At 40.7% G+C, this 26,624-nt stretch overlaps 2 protein-coding genes across 4 annotated transcripts; both read right to left on the bottom strand.

The window, feature by feature from the left end:
- Nucleotides 1–289: 289 nt before the first annotated feature.
- mmaa (metabolism of cobalamin associated A) lies at nt 290–8,314 on the bottom strand. Of its 3 annotated transcripts, none has more exons than XM_074694009.1 (7): nt 8,238–8,314; nt 7,500–7,929; nt 6,594–6,716; nt 6,221–6,391; nt 5,663–5,748; nt 4,552–4,701; nt 290–1,293 (listed from the first exon to the last, which is right to left on the bottom strand). In XM_074694009.1, exons 2-7 carry the CDS (start codon nt 7,927–7,929, stop codon nt 997–999), a joined length of 1,257 nt encoding a protein of 418 aa, XP_074550110.1. In that variant the 5' UTR covers nt 8,238–8,314; the 3' UTR covers nt 290–996. The 3 variants fall into 3 exon arrangements, with proteins under 3 accessions (XP_074550110.1, XP_074550118.1, XP_074550124.1); XM_074694017.1 differs by having other exon boundaries at nt 8,162–8,264; XM_074694023.1 differs by lacking the exon at nt 8,238–8,314 and adding an exon at nt 8,012–8,151.
- Nucleotides 8,315–9,890: 1,576 nt separating this feature from the next.
- Nucleotides 9,891–26,236, bottom strand: smad1 (SMAD family member 1). The gene is made up of 7 exons (XM_074665057.1): nt 26,135–26,236; nt 17,264–17,825; nt 14,405–14,674; nt 14,201–14,317; nt 12,250–12,471; nt 11,814–12,070; nt 9,891–11,484 (listed from the first exon to the last, which is right to left on the bottom strand). The coding sequence occupies exons 2-7, from the start codon at nt 17,661–17,663 to the stop codon at nt 11,341–11,343; spliced, it is 1,410 nt and encodes a 469-aa protein (XP_074521158.1). The 5' UTR covers nt 17,664–17,825; nt 26,135–26,236; the 3' UTR covers nt 9,891–11,340.
- Between the last annotated feature and the right edge of the window lie 388 nt (nt 26,237–26,624).

The following is a 26,624-nucleotide window of genomic DNA, read 5'->3' on the forward strand; positions in this document are numbered from 1 at the left end:
GGAGTACAGTGCATTACAAAGGTAATTCAGGAAATATTAGAGTGTCTTGCCTGAATATGATGTGAATGCACAGCTGACTCATTCGACGGATATCTAGCAGTGACACTTCTGGCTCTGGAGTGCAGAACAAAATGTCATTACATCGTGGCAAATCTCAGGACTAATATTCGAAGAGGTTACATAAATCACTCTTTGCTAATATTGTGAGTAAACAGGAGCTGAGAGAAAATCCTGGCCGACTGTACGGAAAGATGTAATGTTATTCATCAAACCAGGCAAGGTTCACACGGTTCTTTTAATATATCACAATCAAAAACAAAAACAGTTATTAACAAAAAATAGTCCAGTTTCTTTTTAAGTAAAATCTTTGTTTTTGAAGAAATACCATTGCACTGAGTCTCTTTTCTGAGATAATAATAGTATAAAATATTGATGACAGCACATGTTGGGAAAAATGACAGTACAAGTAATCTTTTACTGATCACACCACCATCACAGTAATGCTGTAGATGTGTGTGGCATTTATAGAAGTTGAAAAGTGATGTGTGCCATGCAAACTATTCTGTTAATATGACAAGGCCATTATAGTCCTCTATTTTTGAACATTATCAATACTGGTCAAAGTGGTCAGTAGTGTTTGTATCTAAGTCAAGCCCAGGATCTGCCTCAGAGAATCAGACCACTGAGAGTGTATTATTTCATTTCTCACAACAATTTAAAACACAATTTTTGATTTTTCTGCCTACTGTCCAAACGTGTGTTCAGCTGTATGCTTCTGATTTCTCTTCCGATTTCTCTTGTGGTTTGAATTTAATGCTGAGGATGAAGTTTCTGTGAAGCACTGACTTGTATCTTGAGACTCTCACATCTCAGCAGAATCTAAGAAGATTGAAGACCCAAGAGTCAAGCTTACATCTGACTTTGTCCTGGCCCCCTTCTTCAGCCCGATTGGCCATGGTGTAATTATCATTCATCATTTTAAAGTCCAGTTTATTGCTATATTGATGAAGATGAAGAGGAAAAGGCCTTTAGGAGCAGGTCAGCAGCCAGGCCTGGAGAGATGGCTCCTTTGGTGACCCGCTCCTCGAGGTGGGGCAGAGCATCTCTGACACTGGGGTGGTTCTGGAAATGTAGGAGGACGTTCTCCTGGATCAGACTCCACATCCAAACTTTCTGCTGGGCTCTCCGCCGGCCCTGCAGTTCACCACTGGCTAGCATAGCATCCCTATACGACTCCATCTTAGCCCAGACCTCTAGGATGCCCTCAAAAGTGTGTGAGGAGGCGCGCACCACCTGAGAAAGGAGATATGGTGGGAGGGGTCCAAGGTGCATGTGTAAATACAGAGCTGTAGACTTTCTTTCATACATTTCTGATTTTAAAGCTCAATGATATTGAAAATATAATATCAAAGCTTTTAAAGCTGCTGAACTGAAGACTTAAGCTGCTTTTCCACCAAGCAGTCCGGGTCGGTTCAGCACGGTTTGGCTTGGTTTGGTACAGTTAAGCCTGATCCTGTTTGCGTTACCACAGCAAACTGTGCCCTCTCGTGGTAGGTGGCGTGTAAGCTGGATGCTGAAAGCCGCAGCTGTTAAACAATAGCGTGACACCGTAGCAGCGCAACACAGTTTACCCCGCTAATAAATCCAACAAAGAAGAAAAACGCTACGCGGTAAACAAAGAACACAGATGGAAGACATGCAGCATTTCGTCCTCTCTGTGATCGGCATGTAACTCTTTGATACAAAGTGCAATCAAGCTTTGTTTCAGAGAAGTCTGTGTGCCACCAGGAGAAATACAGCCACTGTCGGGGTAAGTGACGATTCTTTTGACAAATCAACGGTCTGCAGTGTGTTGCTCCACCTTCCAAGAGCGGATCAGTTCAGTCTGGCACCCATACGAAAGGGTCCCAAAAAAGTAGGCCGGCTCGTCTCGGTTTTTGGGGATCTGTCCCAGGATAAGTCAGTGGAAACGCCGCAGACGAACCGAACAGGTCTGCTTGGTAGAAACGCGGCTTTACAAACAATCCAACTTACTGTTTTTTTTACAAACTAATGGGCAGAAGAGTATAACATTTCTCAGCTTTCAGTGCCCAGAAGCTCATTTTTTATTTCTGTGTTATTGCAACAGGTATTAATATTGTTAAGATGTTTGTAAAACATTGAATACTGGCAGTTTCAAATTTAGTCCACAACTTGGATACTAAAAAACTGGGCCATCATACTTTTTCACAAGAGTAACAGATCTGTGGAAAACGTAATTGTTCAGATAATCAAAGACTCAAAGACACATAATGATTGAATTTACCAATGTCTCATCTGGTTTTCAAAGAAATGTCATTGATACATTAAAATCTTTTTAATAATCAAAAATCAAATTTGAGCCTGAGGAATTGCTGCTTTTTTCCTCTATTCTATTTGGTACTTTTACGCTATAAAGACTTGATTTAAAAAACACCTCAATCCTGCAAGTAGCAGTCATGTCACTTCACCACCAGTGAGTATTTGTCACCCAATAACACCTTGTTCACACAAGCACACCTGGGGATAAATGTCACCTGTGTGTTTAGTTCAAGTGGCTGTGTGTCTCTTGTCAGAGCTTGCCACAGAACTCAGAGCAAATGATGAAATTCAAAGTAACACTGAAATTCAAAGCTGACACATGAGTGAAAGTGCCTGAGATTTAGGAAAACAAAAGAGCAATCGCTCAGACACGCAATCGGGACCCATGAAACAGCTTGTATAAAAGTTAACAATCTGTTTTTGTTTTTTTCACCTCATCAAGTACTTGTGAGTAACTATGGGGGAGGGTGTTTGGCGGTTTGGAGGCCGGGGAACGAGAGCAACTCTCAGTGTTGATGTCAAATAAATAAATAAAACCCCACAACAATTTTAAACAACAATCCCCTCACAACCAAACTGTAATGAAATTACAAGCATCATTTGGAGATAATTTGACATCAACTGGCAATCGGCAAAGTGTAATATGATGGCCTGTAAAATACTGGAGGCCTGTGATGAACAGCCAATTATGAATCCTCTAATTAGATCGCTTAGTTCATCATTTCACAAGAGGTTGATTTGAGTCTGATGCAAAAACAAGAAACTGAACTTTATGAGATGAAAATGTGCAGTGCACTGGGTAATTATTATTTTTAAAGGGACAGTAAAAACAGACTTTGTACTCTTACTTGCCATACTGGCATCTAGACAGGTAGATAAATGTGCTTTTTTGTACGTGTTTTAAGATACTGTGTATGAATTTTCCTGTCAAGAGAGCGATCAAGAAGAAAGCCTGATTTGAAATTTTTTTCAATATGTAGAGATACATTTTGATTTAGTGCTTTATTTCACACGTCAATTTGTGTTGTTCATTTGCCAGAGGATAGTGTTGGCACGTTTTCAGATTTAATGCCCCTTAAGAAACCAAAATACTCTCAACAACAGCTAAACACTCCTATGACTATTGAATGATGAAGAAATTTATCTTTTAATTTGCTTTGAGCTGAAACACTTGGTTAGCTGTCTGGAGGTTTTTAGAAACTATTGTGGTGCTGAATTATTGTTCTAATTTTCTTTTTTATGATAAAATATTCTGTAAATTTTAGGCCAAGTCCGGGAAAACAGCATTTGGAGATGGCGCTCTCTGCTTTGGTGTTTTACATTTCCCTTCCTCTGTAGATTTTCTGAAATTTTAATAGCTAACGAGTAATCCAGACAAGTGATCTCATCCTTGGACTCAACAAAGTTAAAGTTAATATAGCTCAGCATAAGGCGACATGTAACCAAGGACCAAAAAAAACAAAACAAAAGCAGCATCTATGACATCTATGAGCCTGGACATTCACCTTTTTTGTTTCAGTGCTGATTGTGGTTGAACACTGAAGGTGGAAGGATGACGATGAGATGAATAAATTATAGATTACAGTGATATACACCAAACAGACAGACACAAAAGGGGGCAAAAAGGTAAAGGTAAGAATACATCCAGGGAACGAAAAGGAGGAAAAGCAGCCTATTGCCTTTTATGTCGAGTGTGCAGGCTTCTTATCAGAGAAACGCATGACACAGCAGCTGAATATTCAGAGCAGCAGGAGCTGGGAGTGGGGATTGGAAGGTGGAGGGATTTCTGAAGGAGTGGGAGGAGGGGGTGTTTCCTGGCAGAGTGCCCAGTGGGCAGATGCTGCATTGGGCTGGGAAAACAAAGGGACAAGGCCAGGCGTGCAGGCGGGTGAGCTGGGACATGCAGGGAGGGCTGAGACACTGCAGCACTGAAACCATGGTGCTATGACATCATCATCACCACCATCATCATCCTCATCATCCCTCCCTCTGTCTGGGTCAGCTGACCTCTCAGTGGGACGGCTTGTAGGATGGACAGAGCAGAACTACTCCTGCTGCAGCTGCCCAGTGGGTCGGATGTTGAACACTTGTCAATGAACCTGTTTATTTTTATCAAACGCTTAATCATGTTGTTGTTGTTGGCTCCCTCCAACACTACACAGCCTACACACACACCCTGTCTCTCTCTTGCTCTCACACACATACACACACCTTAGGGTTCCAGGACTTGGACTGCTTTCTGAGCAGCTTGAGTGCGCTGGTGTATTCAGCCTGGATCCTTCTTGCCGGTACCACCAGGTCCCCATCCGACTTCGTCACCACCACCAAGTCGGCCCTCTCGATGATGCCTCTCTTGATACCCTGAACGCAGATTTTGGCATTAAGGGGGTGGAGGTGGGGGGGGTCATTAGCTTCTCAAAATGCTGTAAATAAATCTGATGTCTAGACAACTAATCTGCTGAGAGATCTGTAGGCAGTATGATGGGTGGATGGTTGGCTGCAAGTTTGCATGAGGAAACCAATGAAACCTTATTATGTAACTAACAGTTTCTTTCTAATATCAAACTCTGACTTGACTTGTCTTAAAGAAAGAAACATTTCACTTATTTGTATAAATGTTGTGTTAAGAAGCACCTTGCACCTATAATGTGGTTTTAGCTCGGGTATTTGTACCCTAAGACACTAATGAGATGTTAAATGGAATATTTGCCAACTTTAATCTTAAAGATTCTTATTACTTTTTAAGCTTTTCTGTTATTGTGAGAATTAAACAGTTTCTACCTTACTAAAAAGTTATTCCTAAATGTAATATTTTGAAGTCATAGAGTTTTCAATGTAATACTTTAAAACCAAAATGTGTTTTCACACAGTGAAATTAAAAACAAAGTAAACAAACATCACTATTGGACTTATCTGTTTTTGAAGGGGTAGATGTGAGGGTCTGTCAAAAAAATGAAAGCTGCAATTGTCTTTTGAGACACTTTCATAATTGTGGAGAATCATATTGTTCCACATGGTAAAACATCTTAAAGTAGTCAACACACTATGACCAACTCAAGTCCTCATCAGCTGTGACTGAATACAAAGACCCAGCAGTATTTCTACTCTTTTATCTTTATTATTATTTGACACTCTGTACATGACCGTCATTAAGAGAGAAAAAAAAGTCCATGTTCCGTTTTAATAACACTTTCAGAAACAAGTGTGTAAACCTCATCTTTCAGCCGTTAAATCTAATGCTGTCTTTTTTTCAGTTCTTTTCAGTTGCCTCAACCTCTAACACTGACAGCCTTTTTTTGTACAGCTGCTCTTTTTCACTGACCTGAAGTTCATCGCCCCCTGCTGGTGGAATCAGTAGCACAAACATGTCCACCATGTCAGCCACTGCAAACTCTGACTGGCCCACACCTAAAAGAAAACACATCTGTTAAAGTGTGGTGACTTATAATGCAGTCTCAAAAAAGCATTTTGGAACGATCAAAATTATCAATCTGGGAATAAAAACAACCTTGTTATGACAGTAAAAAATAAAATAAAAAAAATACAGTTTTCAGCACTGACTAACTTTGGATTCATCACAGTGAATGAATTTGAGCTTATGAGATGCAAATGGTGTCTGTAGGATTTAATGTGTAACTTGCTGACATCCCACAATTTTGTTTGTTTCTTATTGGCAAAGTTCCTCTAAGGCAGAGCTAGAACGACGGTTCAGATCACAACACATAAAAATGTACAGTGCATTTGTATTATTATGCAGAAAAGCACATTATTGTAAATGCTCACAAAAATATAAATCTGCACAAGCCTTTTAAGACACATTCCCTCTTACTACGCATATATCTGAGTGTCAAATCATAACAAGATATAGTCTGTGTCTTACCAACAGTTTCTACAAGGACAATGTCATACCCCGCACCCTCACAGAGAACAATGGCCTCATTAGTTGTCCTGGTGACTCCACCAAGAGTTCCCGAGGTTGGAGATGGTCTGATAAAAGCATCCATGTCCCTGGAGAGTTCAGTCATACGCGTTTTATCACCCATCAGGGACCCTGCAACAGGAGGGATGAGTCCGTTTGTAGCGATAACATTGATCAGTGTGTCGTGATGCTGTTCAGGTAGAAACTTCATAGCTGTAGCCCAATTCATACATCCCACAATACACGTTTAAAAAACTAAACACCACACACATCACATTGCAAATAACAAAATAAGTCTGTAGAACTTTGTCCTCTGATGAAGATTTTATGTTACCTCCTGTAGTGCAAGAAGATGGATCAACAGCAAGTACTGAAACTTTGTGTCCTTGTCCTGTCAGCATCTTCCCCACCACCTCAATGAAGGAGGACTTCCCTGCTCCTGGAGGACCTGATAGCCCTGTGAAACCAGACAAGGACTTGAACAGGGGATAATACTTCGCAATACTTTTTCTATACTCTGTCTATAACTGTTATTTAATTAATTACTGTCACTGCATTTTACTTTTCTACTCATTGATTGCATGTCTATTTAATTTATTATAATTATATCCGTTGTGTTTATTTACTTATTCACAATACCTGTACATATACATTAACTGCAAAACAACTGAACTATTCATCAATGTATATCCCCATTTATGCTATTCATTCACTACACATAAATACTCTCAGCCACCTTACTGTTCATTCTCTACTCACCACTCATTCACGGACTCAGGGTACATAACATAAAAATTTTCTTTGTATTTGTTTGGCAACGCTGTACAGGAATGCTCCCACAAAGTTTTGCTGTGTGTCTTATACAATGACAATAAAGCTCAATTTGATTCCCTTTCTAGTAAGCAGTGTAATCCTCATCTCAAAGGTCTGAAACTATCACTTTTTGTTTATTAATTCCAAATATTCCAATATTTGTAAGAGATGTCAAGTCCAATACAACCAATACCTACAATATCAGTAACAATGTAATGTCCAATACTGATTGAAATTTGTGTGAAAAGGGAATCTTGTTATCTATAAAATGAGTAATTTGTGACATATTTTGCAGCTGTATAAAGGTATGTATACCCCAACACACAGCATACTGTGTACAGACACTCCTGACTGAAATTACTTTTCATGCTGTTTGCTTCGCACATATCAAAGGCAACACAAACTTCAAAAAGATAGGCTCACACACCTACTCTGAAGGCCATCGGTCTCCCTCCATTACGACCCTCTTGCTCCCTCCTGTAGGCCAGCACCCTCTGCAGGAGCACCTGGGCCAGCTCTTTCTTCCTTGGGTGCTGCGTCTCCACCAAAGTGATGGACTCAGCCAGAGACGCCCGCTGCCCTCCGATCAGCCCTTCGTAAAGTTTATTTAACACTCTCTGCTCGGGTCCAGTGAGGTCCTGTATGTGCTGTCTGAGTGCTGTACTCATACACCTCCTGTGCTGTTGGATGTGACCCGGGAGTGAACTCTGATAGCAGGGGTAAGAATCAGTGAAGACCCCATGGAGGTGACAGGACGCCCTGGTGACTACTGGGATAGCATTTGAGCAGGTAAAGGAAGAGCTGTGGCGGAGGAGGGAGTAACCAAATCCCTTCATTCTATAGCAAAGTCGGGGCATCTAGAAAACAGAGACAGGTGATTTGCAAACATAATTTCGTCACAAGTTCCTATCATTTAGCTGTCTTTTTTGAGGAGCATGCATTTTTGCGTTTAAAAGTTGTGTTAGCAAACTGTGGCAAGGCTGAACAACTTCAGAAACCACTTCATAGTTGATTGAAGACTGTTTGCTCTCTAAACGCAAACCAACGAAACGTAATATCGACACTCGATACATTTGTAGTTCTACTCACAGTGGTTTAAGATAATTAAAAAAATACATTTGGAAAAAAAATGTCCATTTAGTGTGACAGCACAATTCACACTGACCTCGTAGCCACTGTATGGACTTGTTACAGGCAGGTTAAGTCATCCATGCGCTTCCTGTTTCCGGTGACGTTGACGCAACGCCCCTCAAAAGACATTTCCGTTCCATTTCGTTTAACTAAGAAAATAAATTTAAACTTCATCAAAATTATTTCGACGATATTTTTATTAAAATTGACCAAAAGATGAATTAAATGATAAAAAAGAAACTATTACTCTATTCGGAGTGTATACGTTAAATCAAATTATGTCGCAGTATTTGGTTTCGCCAGCAGATGGCTACAGAGCTTTATTTAAACTGAACATTCCTTTCACCAGATTAAATAAACTTGAGTACCCTGTCCTTAAAACATTAGTGCCACAAACGGTGGGTATTATATGAAATTTATTCACTGTCTTTGGTAAGAATATGTTGCCTCACTAGAATTTTTCACCCTCCATAATCTTAAACTATATCTGTAAGTTAAATTATCCAAGATTTAGAGCAAGACCAGGCCAAAAATGCCTTAAATTTTCAAAGATTGCAAGTGGTGAGCTAATACTGTAGACCGTATAAATCATTAATTATGCATTGCAAGAGACAACGGAAGTGACTTGTGATGATACACAAAAGGAAAAACAAAAAATCAATAAAAGCCCCAACTTCAGATGGTGTCTATGGTTCCATAAGCACTTGGTTCTGAAAAAAATAATCTGCTCTGCTTTTAGAAAAAGAATGGTCCTCAAAGATATTGCTACATACTGCCTTAAATATGTGTCTTTTGAGGACTCTTTTTCTTAAGTTAAGCAAACATAAGCAACAAAAACAAATTTGAGACAAATGTTGCAGAATATGTGTCAGAAAAAAACTTTTTAATTATTTGATTTGGAAACCAAACAATTTTAATCCCACGGAGCAGTGTGAACAAAACTTTAACCATTTTTAAAAACCCTATCAGTAAAAAAGCCAGATTTGAATAAACGTGAACAAAACAGAAAGCCAGTGTATGGATGACACTCCAAATTGATTTGCAAAGCTTGGCATAACAACAAGTTTTATTTTTAATTTCTGCACGTCAAATCCTTGGCAAAGTTGTTTTTCAACCGCTCATTCATCCAGTCTCAAGTCCACCTGACTTACTTATCTGTGGAATTTGGTAGAAGCATGCAAAGTCTTGAGAGGCAACAGTACTGACCACTCTGAAATTGTACCACCCACATCATGAGATCTTATGAAACTCCTTCATGCACTAAAACTACGTGTACAGTAAAGCCAGTGATTTCTAGGAGAGGTTACTAATTTTATAACTGCTTCACTTCTATCATACTGTGCCCCACAGCACAAAGAGGAACAGGTAGTTTCATGTAATTCTAGGAAAAAACTGTGGTATGAAAGTACTCAAGATTTTGACGGCTTCCTTTAAGATATTTGTATCCGCTGTTTTTTTCTCTTATTAAATATTTACTTCCACACACATGGACACCACACTCTCAGGGAATGTTGTTTTCAAAAGTCCTGTACAACACCACCTGTCTTGTTGTCTTGTTGTGGGTGGGTGGCTTGTAATCAAATTCATAGCCCCAGAGGACAGAAATGCTCTGACACTATGTTCATAAAAGAGACAGAGACGTTGCAAGTAATGAAACAAATTTATTGAATCTTCCAGTAGAGGCTTGATATTCATGGAATAAAACTGCTTTCTGGGAGTTTAACTGAGCAAAAAACATAAGGAGAAAAAATCCAAAAACTAAACAAAGGCAATGTGTGAAAGTGCAGACAAACAAAACAGAAAACATGTTCAAAATACAAAAAGAATGTAGAGAGTAAAACAGTTTAGTAGCAAAGAGGATTGCTCAAAGCATAAAAGAATTGAATGCCAAAATCTGCATTTCGTAAAAAAAAGAAAAAAAAAGAAATCATACTGGGCTATCAGTTACTGATACCCTTATCTCAGTCAACAATTCAAATTTGAATGCTCGATATTTTCCCGTAACAGTCATTTAACAAAACTTGCTCAGTTGGTGTAATAAGAGAATGAAGCACAGTCACTAAAATTTTTATGTCTCTAATGTGACTCAGTTTATGACAAATAAAGTTTTGCTGCAGCTTTTACAGCAAGGGACAAACTAACCTGCACTTGTATTTGCCTCAGCTTTGTTGTGTGTTCAGCTACCAGTCTTTATATGTGTACTAACCAAACTATGCCTTGCAAAACCAGACTGCACAGCACATATTCTAATAGTGAATATATCTAAACACTATTTTTTCTTTAAAATCCATTTGAAACACGAGTTTAACACAAGATGAGCAACATTTAACATGTCTTTTTTCTGAATAGTCTGAAATGCCCTTTTAGTGCCATGCCCCCATACTAAACCCCACTCTTATTCTCTCAAACTCGCCCTAATTGTCTCCGTTCCTAATATATATATACTTTTATCATTTGTGATAAGGGATTTTGTTTTCATTTAAAACAGAAGTAACTGCTGTCATATATCTGCCAAATACAGGAATTTTTGGACGATATGACATACTTGTTGACATACAATTTCTGCTGTACTGGTCAAACTCCATATGTCTGCCAACCTTTAACGTGTCATAAGTACATTTTATGTCAGCCTAGATGGACTGACAGCAGCCAATTGCAACTTTGGTGACCTGAAAGGTCACATTATAATAGAAACTGCACTCAAAAGCCTGGATTTCAGAGGAATTATTAGATGCAAACTTGTATGGAGTCAGAATTATACAACGATGAATAAAGAGACATTGTGGGAGCAAGATCAGGGAGGATACTTGCTTTATGATGAGTGTGATGGTCGAATTATAAGAGTTGGTCACAAAGATCAAGTATCTTCCAGTTGCATCATGCTCACTTTGTTTACCCCTCTCCCAGACTGTAAATGTGCCCAATTCAGACATCCTTCAAGTAGAGAACAAACCAACCCATTTAACAACCCGCCCAGCCTGAGTGGTCCCAGATCAGCTTGTGTTTCAGTCAAACCCCTTTTTGGTTATCAGAAAAGGCAGTCTCGCTGGACCACAAGCTGACATGTGACCCCCTTTCTTGCTACTTTGCCCAAAATGCTGGGGTGTAGACAGCCACAGGGCTGAGGACAGTGAAGCCTAGGAGACAGAGGATATAGGGTTGTGGGGGGAGCCCATCTGGGTCAGCACTTTATCCAACCACTGCAGGGGACCATGCAGGTGGATCTCAATCCAACAGGGTGTGCTGGTCACATCCTGGCGGTGGTACTCTGCTCCCCAGCCCTGCACGAACAAAGAATCACATCAGTGTTGGTTTCTGATTAAGTCACAAGAAGATTTCACTTTGAGATGATGATCTTTTGGATCTTAACTAAATCTGTTTTGTTACAATTTCAAATATACAAAACTGGAAGCTGATCAAAGACAGTGGTCACTGAGCTTTAGAAAGAAAAGATTTAATCAACACAGGTAAAATATTATAGAAATAACACTAGAGAAATTTTACTGGGAGGAAAAACATTGAAACACTGAACTTACTGTTGATAATTGCTTACATGCAGTAGAACATCAGAGCATATGGCAGCCCAAATATTTTAATCCAGACTGCTTACCTTAACAAAGCTCATGCGGATGGTACACATCTTGGTGAGCTCGTAAACAGCCTCAAAGCCATGGTTGACGGACTGAGCCAGCAGCTCAGCAAACTCCTGGTTGTTGAAAATCTTTAGGCTGCAGCCGCTGGGGATCTTGCATACAGTTGTAGGATGGAAGCCATGATGGTAGTTACAGTTACGACTCTGGACGAAAATACTGCTGTCACTCAGACACTCTGCATACACCTCTCCACCGACATAATACAGATGGACACCTGAGGGGAAGCAGGGAGTGGACAGTGTTGGTCACCTCAGTCGAAAAAACAAAATTCCCCAAACACCAGTGTGATCAAATTAAATCTATAAATGTTTGCACTCTGTGTTTTTATTGTTTTGTTTAAACGTCTATTGACAACATTGATTAAGTCCCATCTGCTCAGTCATTGTACTGCACCTTTGCCTATGTGCCGCCGGGTGTTCTCGATGGTGGAGTTGCGGTTGACGTTGGAGAGCAGGCCGAGGCAGAACCGGTTGCGGTTATTGGAGGGATCTGTGAAGCCATCGACGAGCACGCTGGTGGAGGATGCCTGAAACGCCTCTCCGACACGATTGTTAAGCTCGTAGTAAACAATAGAGCACCAGTGCTTGGGTTCCTCGTAGGCCACAGGCTGCACATCTGCACAGGAAACACATTAACAGGTCACAGGAGTAAGCTGAGAACAATACACATGCAGAGCTAGACAGATAAATGTACTTTAAAGACTCCGCTGAGCAGATGGGTGCAGACAAGCTACCAGTAGTCAGTGATCCTCAGTGTATCTTACCTATCTGCACAATTATGCATCCTAATTTGTCTCCTGCATCCCTTAGCAATGATGAGAGTTAACATATAGGACCCACTGGCCACATTGTGCACTTTTCACTGACTAAAATCAATGCAGTAGCTCCTAAAGCACTCCTGCTATCTGTGGTCTGTGTGCCAGCCGACACTGAACAGCCAAACAGTCAATAGAAGCTGCCTGACTGTTGTCTCTGTGCCCTGATCTGAAGGCGAGCCTGTGCCAGCTGGCCTCACCCGCTCCAAGAGAGGAATAAATCATGTTTATCTAAGCACATACTTCTCCCAAACTTCCTCTGCAGCGTGGCACTGGCTAGCAGGTGTGTTTTGTCTGTCCCCCCTCCCAGAGCTGGCCTACAATAGAATCCCGCTCCTCTGTACAGGATGCAGCTTGTGGAAAAGACAAAAAACTCCCTACACTCCCACTTCCAGCAAACATTTCAACAGCTCTTCCCGCCACTGCTGTCACCATGTGTGGGCAGGATTTTTTTTCTGGCCTTGAGAACAAGATCCTAAATAACATTTTGTAGGTCAAGTGTGGAAATCTTAAGTCAGACAAACGTCTGGCTGTTGTTCCGGTGTCAGATCAGAATGATGAGACTGAAAACATCTGGTGTTAATGTAAACTAGAAATCTTACCATGAAGAAAGATTACTGCAAATTTCTAAATGAACTGGCTATCATTTGATTAGTTTTTAGTGACTACATGCTAACAAAGTCACTCCTGAGATCTGAATACATGGCAACTTTGGTGTGTTGTTAAAAACAAAAGCAATGAGGGGGATAATCAGGATTTACACAGGGCAACAGAAAAGCTAGTCAGCATCACACTTTTTAAAAAGGAAATCCAGAGGTGCCTCTAAAATTTTACTATTTTGTTAACAGCTTGTAATTCTCAGACAATACCATTGTTGTGAGGACATTGCTTTGTTAGGAAAAACACAAAAGGTGTCTTCCAAGAATGTTATCCAACCAGAGTTTATTTGAACCTTGATCTCAACTGTAACCTTATCATTCCTAATATTAAAACCATTTTCTACATCGGCTAGAGTCCCTTCTATGTCCACTGGGTTGTCTATTACAACCATGAAAGCAGAGTTCAGATGTCGTTCTCTTGCGAAAAACTATCAAAACCACAGCAGCACAGATAGCTGCAATTATTGCACCACACTTCGGATCTAAAGTTAGAGGTAATTAGTGAATCCCAACATTAACGAGTTTTGAGCTATTACCCCCAGCAGAGATGACACAAACTCCAGCTTTTATAGACCTTGTAAACTGCTCTGAGGCTTGGTTTAATTTGAGCTTCCTATGGGCTGGCACCCACAGACAGAGCCTCAGAGCAAACTGACAGGTTCCTCCCCACACACTGTTCAGGTCCTCTCTGATTGGATGAGGCCAGTTTCAGCTGTGGTGTTCTTCATTTACTCAGAATTTTAAATTTGACTACAAGACAAGAAGAAATTTAAAAGCAGTCGAGCTTTCCAGTTTTTTCTTATTTTGCACCTGCAGATCAAGTTGAGCTTTGTCGACGATACCACTGTGAACACAAGGACTAACGTGTTACCTGGCCGGTTGTTGCTCTCTAGAGGCAAAGGAGGAGCCAAGAGGTTAGTGTCCATGGGCTGGGGACAATCCTGAGTAATGGGCTCCTCTGGGGGCATGTAGGCAGGAGGTGGAGTCTCTGTATCAGGGGGGAGCAGAACAAAGATAAATAACGGAGCTGTTCTTTATAAAGGAATAGATGAAGATTATAAATGAAGGATCTCACCTGGCATCTGGAATGGACTGCCAGGGTCCGAGCTGGATGGTGAATGAGGGAAGGTGGCACTGCTGCCGCTACCCGGTGAGTTCGGGTAGCTGTTCCCTGGTGAATTGGGGAAATTGGGGGGCATGGTGTTGGCCTGAGCAAACGACTCTGGGAAGGTGGCATTCTGAGGCATGTGAGGCTCATTCTGTTGCAGAGGGTTGCGGAAGCGAGGCAGCATTGTATGCTTCGCATTGAACTCGCTGTTCCTTGGTACCAACACAGGGGGCAGTACTGAGAAGAAAAGAAAATAATTCATCAGCAGTTTTCAACCAATCACTGCATCATACCTTGGTCAGTAGAGCTCCTCTGAATCCACCAAAGCACTACTCCACAACCAATCCAAAAACAACACCAACTTTGACCATCAAGTTGTTTCTTTTTAGTTTTTCTCTGCAGATTTTTTCAATCACAACAGTCATGAAATTGTTTATATACAGTGATAAGGTAAACTGATATACACCTTGACCCTTGAGTGAGAAAGGCTCAGATGGTGCAAATACCAGAGCAGCAGGCTTGGGTTTCAGTCAAAAGTTCCCATGAACCAAATGAGAATGCTTTATTTGTCACCAACAGCTAAAAACCTGAAAACTGAGTCGTCTCCTTTTCCATCTGAGAAGCTTGAAAGAATGGTTTGTTTTTGTTTTTTTTTTAGTTGGGTTTCAATGTTTTTGGGTCAGTCTCCCTCCAGTTTTATTTTAGATTGTTCAAGGATTTTATTGTACGCAGTTTATTACATCCCCCTAGAGCTCTTTTAGCAAACTCCCAGTTTAAAATACATATTCACTGACATATTCTTCACTGAACAAAAACTCAATTAGAGCTCATCCAATCAAAATAAAAAGAAATCTCTCCCCTAAAATCTCCAGATTGTAAAATCTGAACACAGATGTCTGCATTTTTTTAAAGTCAGTTTCCAGGCTGCAGGTCTTAGCCAGCGATATTTGGAGCAGTCTCTAGTTTCTGCTCCGAGAAGACACTCTGGGATGAGCCATTCTTGAGGAATTCACCACTTGGGGTGAGTCTCCTGACTGATGTGAGAGCTATTCAGGTGCAGCACAAACCACACAGATACGCTCCGCTTGTGTCTATAAATACCTGCACAGATAAATAAAGCTGGTGCTGAAATTTTAGACAGGCCTGTGCTGCTCTTAGCGTTCCTGCAGGTAGACGGTGTATGCTGCAGCAGGCTAATGTGTCAGTGTAGCAGTTACTTTTGAAAGCGATATGTGGAGCAGGTGCTTGGTAGAATAATGAAGGGAGATTGACAGGATGTCTGTGTGTGTGTATTTGTGTGTGTGTGTGTGTGTGTGAGTGTGTAAGTGGGTGGGTGGTAGACGGGGGTAGTGTGGACAGACAGGTGCTTTGGGGTTTAATCACCTCAGTCATACACACCCTGCTAAAGCAAAAAGTGTGCAGGGCAGGCAACAACTCTTTCCTCCCATTGTGTGTGGGTGACTGACTTCCTGTTCCAGGAATCCTCAGAGAAACTGTGTGTGCACTGTGCAGGCACGTGTGTATGTGTGTGGGTGTGTGTGTGTAAGATGCATGCAAGTATAGGAGTGTGTCTTTAAATGTGCGTAGATGTTAAAAAAGGGGGGATGAAGCACAGTGCATGCCCAAAACAAAGCCCTCATTCTCCCCCCAGATGGAATTTTCTGCTCTACACACATTTTTGCAGACACACACATATGTGCACAGACTTGGCCCTTTACTCACTTATCACCCTTCACAGCTGTTTCTATCTTGTCAGCTGACCCTTATTTTCTTTGGAGTAAAAGGCCAAATACTGTTTGATTTGTCTTCCTCACACGATTCATCTGCAAGGAAGGCCTTGGAGTTAACTTGAATAATCTCATTATTTCTTGAAAAACAAATTCCAGGAGTTGAATGAATGCTTTTTATTTTCAAATTTCATTATTTTATCACTGTCCTGTAATGAGGATATCTAAACTGGGAGCACTTAAAGGATGCAGCAATACGATGTGAACCTCAATGTAATGATGCTGGGTTATCTAAAACTTTTGGGGCATGTTTTAAGATTAAAAACCTATCAGAAAACAGATGAGAAAGGGATAAGACAGCTGAGAGTGAAGCATATACACAGAAACTTCTCAAACAAGAAATTATTCTTAAAATACATCAGTTACCAGAAGTCTGATGGTGTCGTTTTTTAGCCGGTACAATCATAATAAAAGGTACTTTTATAAACCTCCAAGATGCTCCTAAAAATACTGTTGAGTCTAACAACATGGGTGATTATTTTTAAATCATGAAATACTCACTGCTTTATCAAAAATCAAATAATTAATGTGAATGTAATCTCATTTTAAAAGTACAATGTTTTATTGTTTTCACAGTGACCGGTTGTACTAAGTTATTTCCACCAGATGATGGCTGTAGAGCATCTTTAAGTGCTACAGCCATCGTTATAGAAGAAGAATTGGTGACTGCATCAGGTAGCAATAAAAGAAAAAAAACATTTAGTCCTTAAAGATATGGGAGTCCCGCTGCAAGATCCAAAAAGTTAAAGAGACTGAGCATGGCTGTGAAGTGTAAACAAACACTGGCAAAAAGAGGTGCAAAAACCAGCACATCGTCCCGCTACTGTTTAACCCAACTGCCACAGAAATGCATTGATAACAGGACAGGTGTTCCCTGGAGTGTTAAGTCTGTCTACACCTGCAGCACACACAGTGAAGTGTTTTGTGCATTAATGTTTTCTCTACATCTTCTTTCTTTACACTTCTTACATCCTGACACTGTAGTGTATCTGAATCTTCTGCAGAGCATTTGCACCTGGAATCACAGGGTTTCACTCACCTGGACTGTCCACTCGTTTGTAGTGGTAGGGATTGATACACACATCCTTCTGCTTAGATCCAAAGGGGTACTCGCAGCACTCCAGGGCCTTCAGCTCATGGTGGGACTGCAGATCTGGCCAGCGCCACACCCTACAATAAATGACGTGGGGGAGACCTTTTCGATGGGACACCTGCAGCCGTCCATCCAGGGAGCGTGGGATTGTCACACAGTTACTGGGCTGACCGGGGCAGCTGAGAGCCCTTTCCAGCTCCTCCATGGCTCCTTTCTTCTTTTTTAGTTTCTTTACCAGAGCATCCACTGCCTTTTCTGCCCACTTCTCTTCCTCATCTCCCTGCTTCCAACCCAGCAGTCGTTTGACCGCCGGGCTGGTGAAGGAGAAGAGTGAGGTGACGTTCATGTTGGACAAATCGCTCTCCCCGCCTCTCACTTCTGTCCAAAGGAAGTGTGAGCAGTAGAGTATAAAAGGTCCAAAGTTAAGGATGGAACAAGAGTTTGTCTTTTATGGAGTCTCTGATGATCCTCAGCTTCAAAGAAGTAAGTCACGTCCTCTTCACAGTCACTGGAAGAAAAAGGAACTATGAGTAAAAACACTGGTTTTAGACACAGTTCTGGTAGAAACACTAGTTTCAGATACAGTTCTGCTCATGTTCTAGCACCTCTGCGGGAGTTACCCCTTTACTTTTTGCATCAGAAACAGCTCTTATGTATCGCCAGAAGACCCCCAGATCAAGCCTTGATGAGGTGATGATGTCACTACTATCGCTTTAGTAGCCACGTCAGTCATGGCTTCTGGGAAACTGGCAGAGGAGTCACAACGCATATCTGCTCCAAGTAGACATTCTCCAGATAGCTTCCTATCCGAAAGGCTTTTCACATTACTGCCACTCACTGATGTCATTTACAGTAAGAGACTTCAAGTACACTGTACAGCCACTCTCCTCTGTCTGTAGGAATTCTAACTGAATGTTTCACACTTGCTTATTTTCTAAATTAATCTATTAGGTATTAGTCCTTTATAATACTTTTAGAAAGTGGTGGTTATTCAAGAAAACATAAAATCTTCAAACTGACATTTTTGCTTGAGTCTTGACCATTATTTGTCTGAAAATTAATAAGAAATTACAATAGAGAAAAAAAAACACTGACACAAAGGTAGAGAAGCCTCACATTCAAGGGGCTTTCAGACTTCCATGGAAGAGGACTTTAAAAGAGCCCCCTGCTGAGGCAAGAGCTTCTTCACAACCAACCAACAAACACTGGTTCGAAACAGGAATTTGCCAACGTGCAGGACAATGAAAAGGAAGTGCATGGAGACCCCGGGATAAATGTGCCCATTCACCCGGGTCTCACAGGAGCAATTTAGAACCAGGAGGTGCATACATACAAGCGTTCAAAAGGGAAAACAAGAAAGCATTGAGCTATTTGGGTTCCACCTTGATCAAACTTTTTTTCTGAATGCAATCTGGAAGATAATGACATAGTTAAGGCTGAAGTCAGCTCTGATGTGAGGCCAGAATCAAATAAACAACTTTGTCTGAACTCCACCAACTCATCCGCGCTGACTCTGGGTAAGGATGCATCACTTCGACTGTAAATCCTGAAGTGTATTGGATTTCCTACGAGCAGGAACAAATACATCACCCCGGCTGCTCTGCAGTTATTCTTGGCCCTTCAGATTATGGGATGAATAGTGATGGCTATCTTTGTCAGCTACTGCATACATAGACTGCATCATACTGACAAACAGGCAGAGTCTGATGAGAACAGGTGTTGTTTACTACACATGTTTGTGTGTGTGTGTGTGTAGTGAGTGTGGGTAGTGAGTGTGCTGTAGGGGTCTGGGGCGCTTACTGCTGCCAACCACACTAAGAGGGAAGTGGTAAAGGATATACTTAGCAAAGCCAACTGAAGCTAGTGGCTGATCAAAGGTGACCCTTCACTACTACCATAAGACGAAGGGGATACACAGCTTGTGTGTGTGTGTGTGTGTGTGTGTGTGTGTGTGTGTGTGTGTGTGTGTGTGTGTGTGTAAGGTGTGTGTGTAAGGGGTGAGTATTGGCAACAACCTCCCGATACAATATGCATCAGGATACTTAGCTCACACTACAATAATATCACAATATTGTGATATGTTGGGATATTCTACACAGTTAACTATTTCATTGAAAACAACTTTTCTATTTTATTGTAGTTAAAATAAAGTCAGATCCAGTGTAACACTTAGCTTGAAAACATAAAGTGTGTCAGGTCTGCCTCTACTGTGACATTAAACTAATGTTGCAAAAAATTATTGAATCAAAGATGTGGTTAGCTGGTAAAACTGATAAATGTCACTTGGTGTTACCAATGTTACCCATGAAAAAAACTAATATTGCATAAAACATGACTGTGATTATTATGTTATCAGTCTACCACACTGTAAAAGTAAAACTTAAAATGATTTTAAACTAACTGACCCAAGAACAGAGAGAAAATATTGATGTTTACGGCATCAAAACCCACATCATCATGTTTGGGAACAAAATATTTTAAATAAACTTTGAGGTTATATTTATTACACAGTTTATGGGCAACATACAGAGGAATAGCTCTTTGGCGCCAACTATCGCAGTGGAGGTGGGAAAGACATATCGTACTTCCAAATCAGCTAAAATATGATTTTTTATTAGATCATAAGTATCGATATTCAGAGTTAAAAAAATTGATTTTTAAGGTCAAAGTATTGCAATATATTGCTGTATCAATATTTTTTCACAACTTAAGTGTGTATGTATGATAAAGGGACAATGCATTTCATCTCAGATACCTCTTGTGTCTCAAGACTCCACCATGATATCACACCCTGCTGCATCCTGGGAGAACAGCTTTCCACTATCAAAGAGACAGGAAACAGGCTGTGTTGATACATCACCGTGTCTGTCATCGACACTGCAACAAAAACATCGCTGACACCTGCAGGTTTTACCCCAGGTGCAGGGTGGGAGTGAAGAGACAGTTTCCTTCAAGGAGCTGTCTGATAGTGATATTTCTATTGTGTCTTTAATCACACTGCTCTTTCCTTTGGTCGAGAAACAGTCAAGAGGAGAGGATGTATGGCCAAGTGTTTCAGGGATATGGCCTTTGTTGCTCTTTTTGAGTCACTGAAGTTCTCAATAAGAGATAAACAGTTATTTGTCCTCAAACTGCATCACAAGGGATTTTAAGGATGTTTATTACAGCATGGATTCCTCAGAGGTATAATGCTTGGACCATGTTGTCCCATTGCTGTGCTGGCACTGGAAGCTGTAAAAGAGGTATTACAGAGGCCAGACAGGATCACTGTAAGCTGGAAGAGCAGGCAGAGCTGTGTGTTTGAGTGTGTATGTGAAGCTCCCACTGTGGGTTTACGTTTTCCACAATGCCAAGACGCAATGTGAAATGATACACCGGGACACCAATATTATGCTGTTGTGGGATTAATATGAAAGTACAAAGACGTGATGATGGCAGAGCATTGCTGCAGTGCTAGTGCAGACTTGCAAAATGGACAGTGCTTCAGTAGCTTTGTAGTAGTGAGGCATGCTCGTGGACGACCAGACAACCACCCAGTGATTAAAAAGTCCTGCTTACTGATGTTTTAGTTTCTATTATATATCTCAATAATTCCTAAATAATTGATTGATAAGTCGAAAACACGGTATAGGTTTCTTAAAAGCCAGTGCATTCACTGCATTAAGACTGTGTTTGACTGCTGACTCAGCACCTCTTAACACAAAAAGATGCCCTGGATGCTGACTGTGGAGCAGAACAACACAATTTCAAGTAGGGCTGCAGCTATTGAATATTTTAGTATTCGAGTATTTTACTGAAAATCCCATCGATTAATCGAGTACTCGGATAAAATACATTTTTGTAAAGTTAAAGAGCAGTTTTTTTTCAAATTAAAATTTTTCTCTTGAAGAAATAGAATTTTCTGATACAGCATGTCAATAAGAACACTTGCTTTGGTCGCTGCAAAATTTGTAAACACACTCTGACACATTTTTTGTGCTTTGTACATCTCATCAAATTCTGCGGACCCAAATGGCACCTGTTTCGTAGAATGACCCATTAGTCTCCAAACTCCAGAAAAGAAGCTAGATTTGTTGATAGTTGCTATTTTGTATAAGAGGTAGCTTGAGGGGTCTGAAAACTCTCTTAATATGGCCTCAGCTCTATTTGAAATACCACTCTTTGATCTTTTTAAAAATTAAACGATTCCTCAAGGCGGAGAAAATTACTCGAGTATTTTTTGTAATCGAGTACCTCGAATAATTCGAGGAATCGTTTCAGCTCTAATTTCAAGGTAAAAAAGCTCAAAGTGCAAAATCACCTCTGTACCATGGTCACCAGCCAGATACTCAAAGAGTCTTTTTGATCCACTTCCAGACAAAAAAGCTGCTTTGATAGCCTCTTAGTTCCAGCCAGCACTTTTAGCACCAGTTCAGGATTATCTGCACATAGACAACCTTTAATCATTGTCAGATGCAAGATTCCAGAAATTTCAGTTCTCCAACATCTGGAGCAGGCTTTCCAATCCTGCAATGTCACTCTGCAGCAGCTGGTGGCCATATCTTTTGGATGTTTGCACCCTTGGCAGTTAGAAATATGTGACTGCAAGCCAAACCTTATGCTCACTCAAAGGGTCTCATGTAGCTGTGTGTTGGTGCTCTGGACAATGCAAGTTTAGAGCCATCTGTGAGGCAGTCAAAATATGAAGGCGCCATTGTGCTTCCCTGTTCTGAAAACTATGTATAGACTTGACATAAACATGCTTTTCTCCTCTGAAAGTTTGCCTATTTATAGGCTCTGTGTTCATGTTGATTTGAAGCTAAAATTTCAAAACGAACTGAATATATTCAATGATTTCATTCTCTTTAAAGGTAAAAATAAGGATCATATTTTGAAATTTCTGAAATCAAAAAAAAGAGGAACAATTTTCTACTTTTCCTGCAGGATTAACTACATTTTAGTGCAATTCTTCTTCCCTGAATCCACAACTCAAGGAGCTAAAGGAAGATGTATTCCTTACACACACCGTTTTTATGTAGCCATCAACCTTTAAGCCCCATCACTCTTGTCTCAGTCAATGAAGAGCCACACAGATGCCTGCAGTAGCCTTGGCCACTGCTCTCTCCCCCTATAAAAGCTGAAACACACACCATCATTTACACAACAGCTCCATAAAAACCACTCTGACATTCCCTACTGCCAGGACCCACCGATGCTCTCTCGCTATTGTATTAGCAGTAGCTTGTTACGACCATCAGTTAGCCCACTGGACACAAACTGAGGCTAATGGGAGCACCGAGTGGGATCATGCGACACTGACAGGCGGAGGCTTTGACCCACCTGGTGCGAGCTGTTAGCCACTACACTAGCCCCATGGATCATTTTGCACCACTCCAGTGTCTGTTAATCAATTTAGGCCTGGGCTGTGTAGGATGAGGAGGCAGTAATGATGCTCTCTGGACCCTCCCAGGGGACAGAGCATTATAAAGAAGCTACATTATTTATCAGCAGGGTCCTGGATGGGGCCTCCATTAGCCCCCGCTCAATGGAGTCACTGGCTATAAACAGAGGAGTGCAGGAAGAGAGAGGGAGAGGGAAAGACAGAGAGATGGAAAGGAGGCAAAAAGGGAGAATGATACAGAGGATGAAGGAGAATGTGAGACTGGAGGAAGACAGTGATATGAGACAAAGTGAGTGTTTTTGGAGAGAGGTTGAAAACACTCTCTTTACAACGACCGATCTTGGTATAGATTATGTGTATTTGAGGATCCTCACAGATTAAGAGCATCTCGATAGAGATGTAATTGCATGAATATATCAAAGTATTGCGGCACAATGTGTTAAGGCATGAACATGTGAGAAGCTGTCAAGCTGAGACAACTGGTCCAGTAGCTTAGAAACTCAAGTGAAATAGGAGGTAAAATATGAAATGATACTGAATGTCTGCAAACGAAATAAAGGTTTAGTGCTTGAGTTGTAGTGCAAAAATGTAAAAATGAAATAATTTCATTCTTTTCTTAAACAGAACAAACTTTCCAAATGTCAAATGTCCAAACAAAGACATCATTCATATTTTCCTAAATTTAGTCACTAGTTACTCATACACTTTGCTATGATTGACATTGACATGAGTCAGTGCAGACTCATCATCAATAAACTGTTGCAACACTTGTACATTAATCACTGAAACTGGCTACACCAGGCAGAGCGGTGCATTCATTCTTGTGTATCTGCTACAAAGCAAATGTGCAACATGCTAGCAAAGGCAACATATCTTTGGAAATATCTGTACCACACCGACAGCTTGGTCCCTTTCACACGTGTCATGTGCACATCACTGCTGACTTTTGCGTCTGGCACACTTTTACAACTCAAAACATTTGGTTAGGTTTTGATGAGAAGAGGCGCCTTGGTTAAGTGTGTGTAGGAGGTGTTAATGTTACTACAACATGTATAAGAAGAACATGCCCAAATCGGTGAGCAGTATAGGTTACAGAGCAGCCAAACTGTGCTTATTATTGCCTATCACCCTGTCTCTTTACACAAGGTTAACGTCCAGATTACTACCTACTACATTTACACAGTAGCCCTGACTTCACAGTGATGTCTTACAAAGGGGTTAGCTGGATAAAGACCAGGTGGATGGATTAGAAGATCTGCACTGGCACATACTCCTTACCCATGCAGACTTGCGTGAAAGGTATTCGAATCAGTCCACAAATACTGTCAAACTAACCAAGTATTGGCCTTTGTATCATACGCCCAGCCCGCTTGTATCTCATTAAACAGTTGGAAAGCAGAGCCTAACCACAGTCAGACATGCTGCTGCTGCCCTCAGCAACTAGACATGGCATTGACCTATGAGGCTTCTGTAACTGACTGGGGTCAGACACAAACACTTTACAGTTTTGACCCGGTAACAAGCACACTGGTATACAAAAGACAACCTCCAACATGACATGGAAAAACTAGACAACCTTCTGTCACCAGACTTGTGGATAGCATTGTTCTGGCTCTGAAGGGCTGGACTGGGATCAGATTTTTTTGTGTCCCAGACACACCAGTCCACCCACTGACTGCAGACATAACTTGCAAACACATGGGGTTTCAAGCAGCTATCTCAACCATGCTTGGCACTCAGTGTTGGGTTAGTGTTGTGTTAGGGTGGACACCTCACCCCGACACATAGCAGTCTATGTTGTCCCGGCCATGCAGACACACGGGTGGGTTTTGACGACGCTCACGACTGTTGTGACTGACTATCTGGAGACAGGAATGCTACTAACCTATATTTACACCCTGTAATTGAGTAGTGTGTTGCCTTAGCTTTTATCGTAGTATGATTTATTGATACAAAGATAGATTGTTTGTTTATTTGGAGAAATACTGACAATCAAATGTTGGTTTCCTTTTGTAAGCAGGATAGAGATACTACATGCATCTGCCGATAAAATCGGCACTGCTTTTAATTCAAAATTCACCCTGAAGAGAATTAACCCTTCTCTGACCCCAAATCCATGAAACCACTACTTGTTTCAATCCCAAACAGAATTTAAAGCCGTGTACTAGGCGAACGCAGGATGATAAAACAATTGAAGGTAAATCACAGACAAGGACAAATTCCTGTCCTTTGGGTAATCTGATATGTCATCTTCAGTAATGTCAGGAGATCCAGCCTGAGCTGCTGTAGGTCTCTCTCAGTCTCTTTCTTCTTTTCATTCTTTCTCTCTCTCTCTCACACACACACACAAATTCACAATTTCATAAACACATAACAAAAGTAAAACCACAGACTCTTGTCCTCTGTGGAGCACAATACTAAGCCAGTTAAAATAGCTTCAGCAAGCCTGCACTGGCAAAAAAAGCGTAAATGATGAAAACTTTGAGATGGCTACATGCAAAGAGATGACATGTACTTTTTTTAATATGATAGATATAATATACTCTTAGTGTATTTGTTTAATCAATCATCTAATGCAACAAAAAATGATCAATGAAGGGTATGATAACAAGATCACCTACAGCCCACACGCTGAAGGTTGATTAACCCCAAAGTGCAAAGCCAGTGGTTTTTCTCACTTTACACAGTACAGAGCTGAAAGGATTAGTAGATTAGCTGATCACTAATCATTCACAATTAGATAACATTTCAAGATGTTGTATTACTGTATTATATATCTTGATAAAGTATATGACTAGTCTGATGGAAAAGTCAAATTTTACACCTTTATCATTCTGTCTTTAAACTTCAGCTAATTGAAGCCAACCCCTTAGTCTGGAAGAAAATTTGGGAGGCCCTTTTTTTACACTTTACAGATCATTAAATAAGACAAATGATTTGGCTTAACAGACGAAATTGGCCCAAACCAATGTCAGTTACAACACAGTTTGGTCATTGTGTCTCTATATACATTGCACTAGTATGCTTTTAAATGTGCAAGTGCTTCTACTAAAACCTTGAAGATTTAAAACATCCAAATGCAGCACTTTGGCAATATCATCAAAATAAAACCTGATCAAATATACAGCACGATTGTCAACATTGAAATTATTTTATTAGTTTCATCAAAACGCCCATGTTTTTCAGATAAAGGCTAAATAATTAGTTTAAACCTCAATGGAAATGTATTTTCATGTGCAACGTAAAATCAGATACTCAAATAAACGAAGCAAAAAAAAAAAGTTTGAAGCTGCCAACTGATAGATTCACTGGAGTTGATGTTCGTTGGGGTCTACTTTTCCTCTGAAATTTTTGCTACACATCGTAACAAGTTAAAATAAAACTAAAGAAACATCTCATTTTGCACGATACTAAATAAACCAAAAGTTTTACAGTACCTTTTTTCTTTCAAAGCTGCAGTTCCCTCTCTCTCTCTTCCTCTATGTGTCTACTGCTGTGTGCTCTCTCTGCCCGTCTTGGGGCTGCTCGGCCTGGCGTCAGTGAGTCGCGGAGCCGCCTCACCCTCCGCTGAGCGCCAGTATCACGCCGCGGGATGCAGCCCCCGACAACAACAAGACCTACTTTTCACACATCTCTAACCTCTTTATTCCCTGTGTGGAAATGGATTATGTAACTGTGAAACAAAGCGGGGTTCTCGCTAGAATGAAGGAATTTCTTTTCAGATGTAGGAGTTTCACCTTTTAAGGTGGTGAAATAGTGCAGAACAGAAGCAGTAAAGCTGTCTCTTCACTTTGGAGACTTGCAGAACATGCTTTGCAAAAATGTTTTTTTGTCATCTTCTGCATGTATAAACAGTAATTGCACAATGAGGGTTCATAAGGACCCTTTCTGATGGGATTTCTCTCTCCTCTGTTCTAAAAAAGTTGA

The sequence above is a fragment of the Halichoeres trimaculatus genome, unplaced genomic scaffold (assembly GCF_033239565.1).
Source record: "Halichoeres trimaculatus isolate MK-OKI-2021-1 unplaced genomic scaffold, fHalTri1.1 fHalTri1_scaffold_2, whole genome shotgun sequence".
NCBI classification, from domain to species: Eukaryota; Metazoa; Chordata; class Actinopteri; order Labriformes; family Labridae; genus Halichoeres; species Halichoeres trimaculatus.

Bases quoted from the DNA above. Each gene is read 5' to 3' on its own strand.
- smad1 (XM_074665057.1), bottom strand. From the start codon at position 17,663: ATGAACGTCACCTCACTCTTCTCCTTCACCAGCCCGGCGGTCAAACGA. The intron at 14,318-14,404 runs GTGAGATCCTTC...CCCCTGATACAG, and splicing joins CAGTCCATTCCAGATGCCAG to AGACTCCACCTCCTGCCTAC. The intron at 11,485-11,813 runs GTAAGCAGTCTG...TTGTTCGTGCAG, and splicing joins TCCGCATGAGCTTTGTTAAG to GGCTGGGGAGCAGAGTACCA.
- mmaa (XM_074694009.1), bottom strand. From the start codon at position 7,929: ATGCCCCGACTTTGCTATAGAATGAAGGGATTTGGTTACTCCCTCCTC. The intron at 6,392-6,593 runs GTAACATAAAAT...CTCCTGTTGCAG, and splicing joins ATCTTCTTGCACTACAGGAG to GGTCCCTGATGGGTGATAAA. The intron at 1,294-4,551 runs GTGTGTGTATGT...CTCCTTTCTCAG, and splicing joins CCAAGTCCTGGAACCCTAAG to GTGGTGCGCGCCTCCTCACA.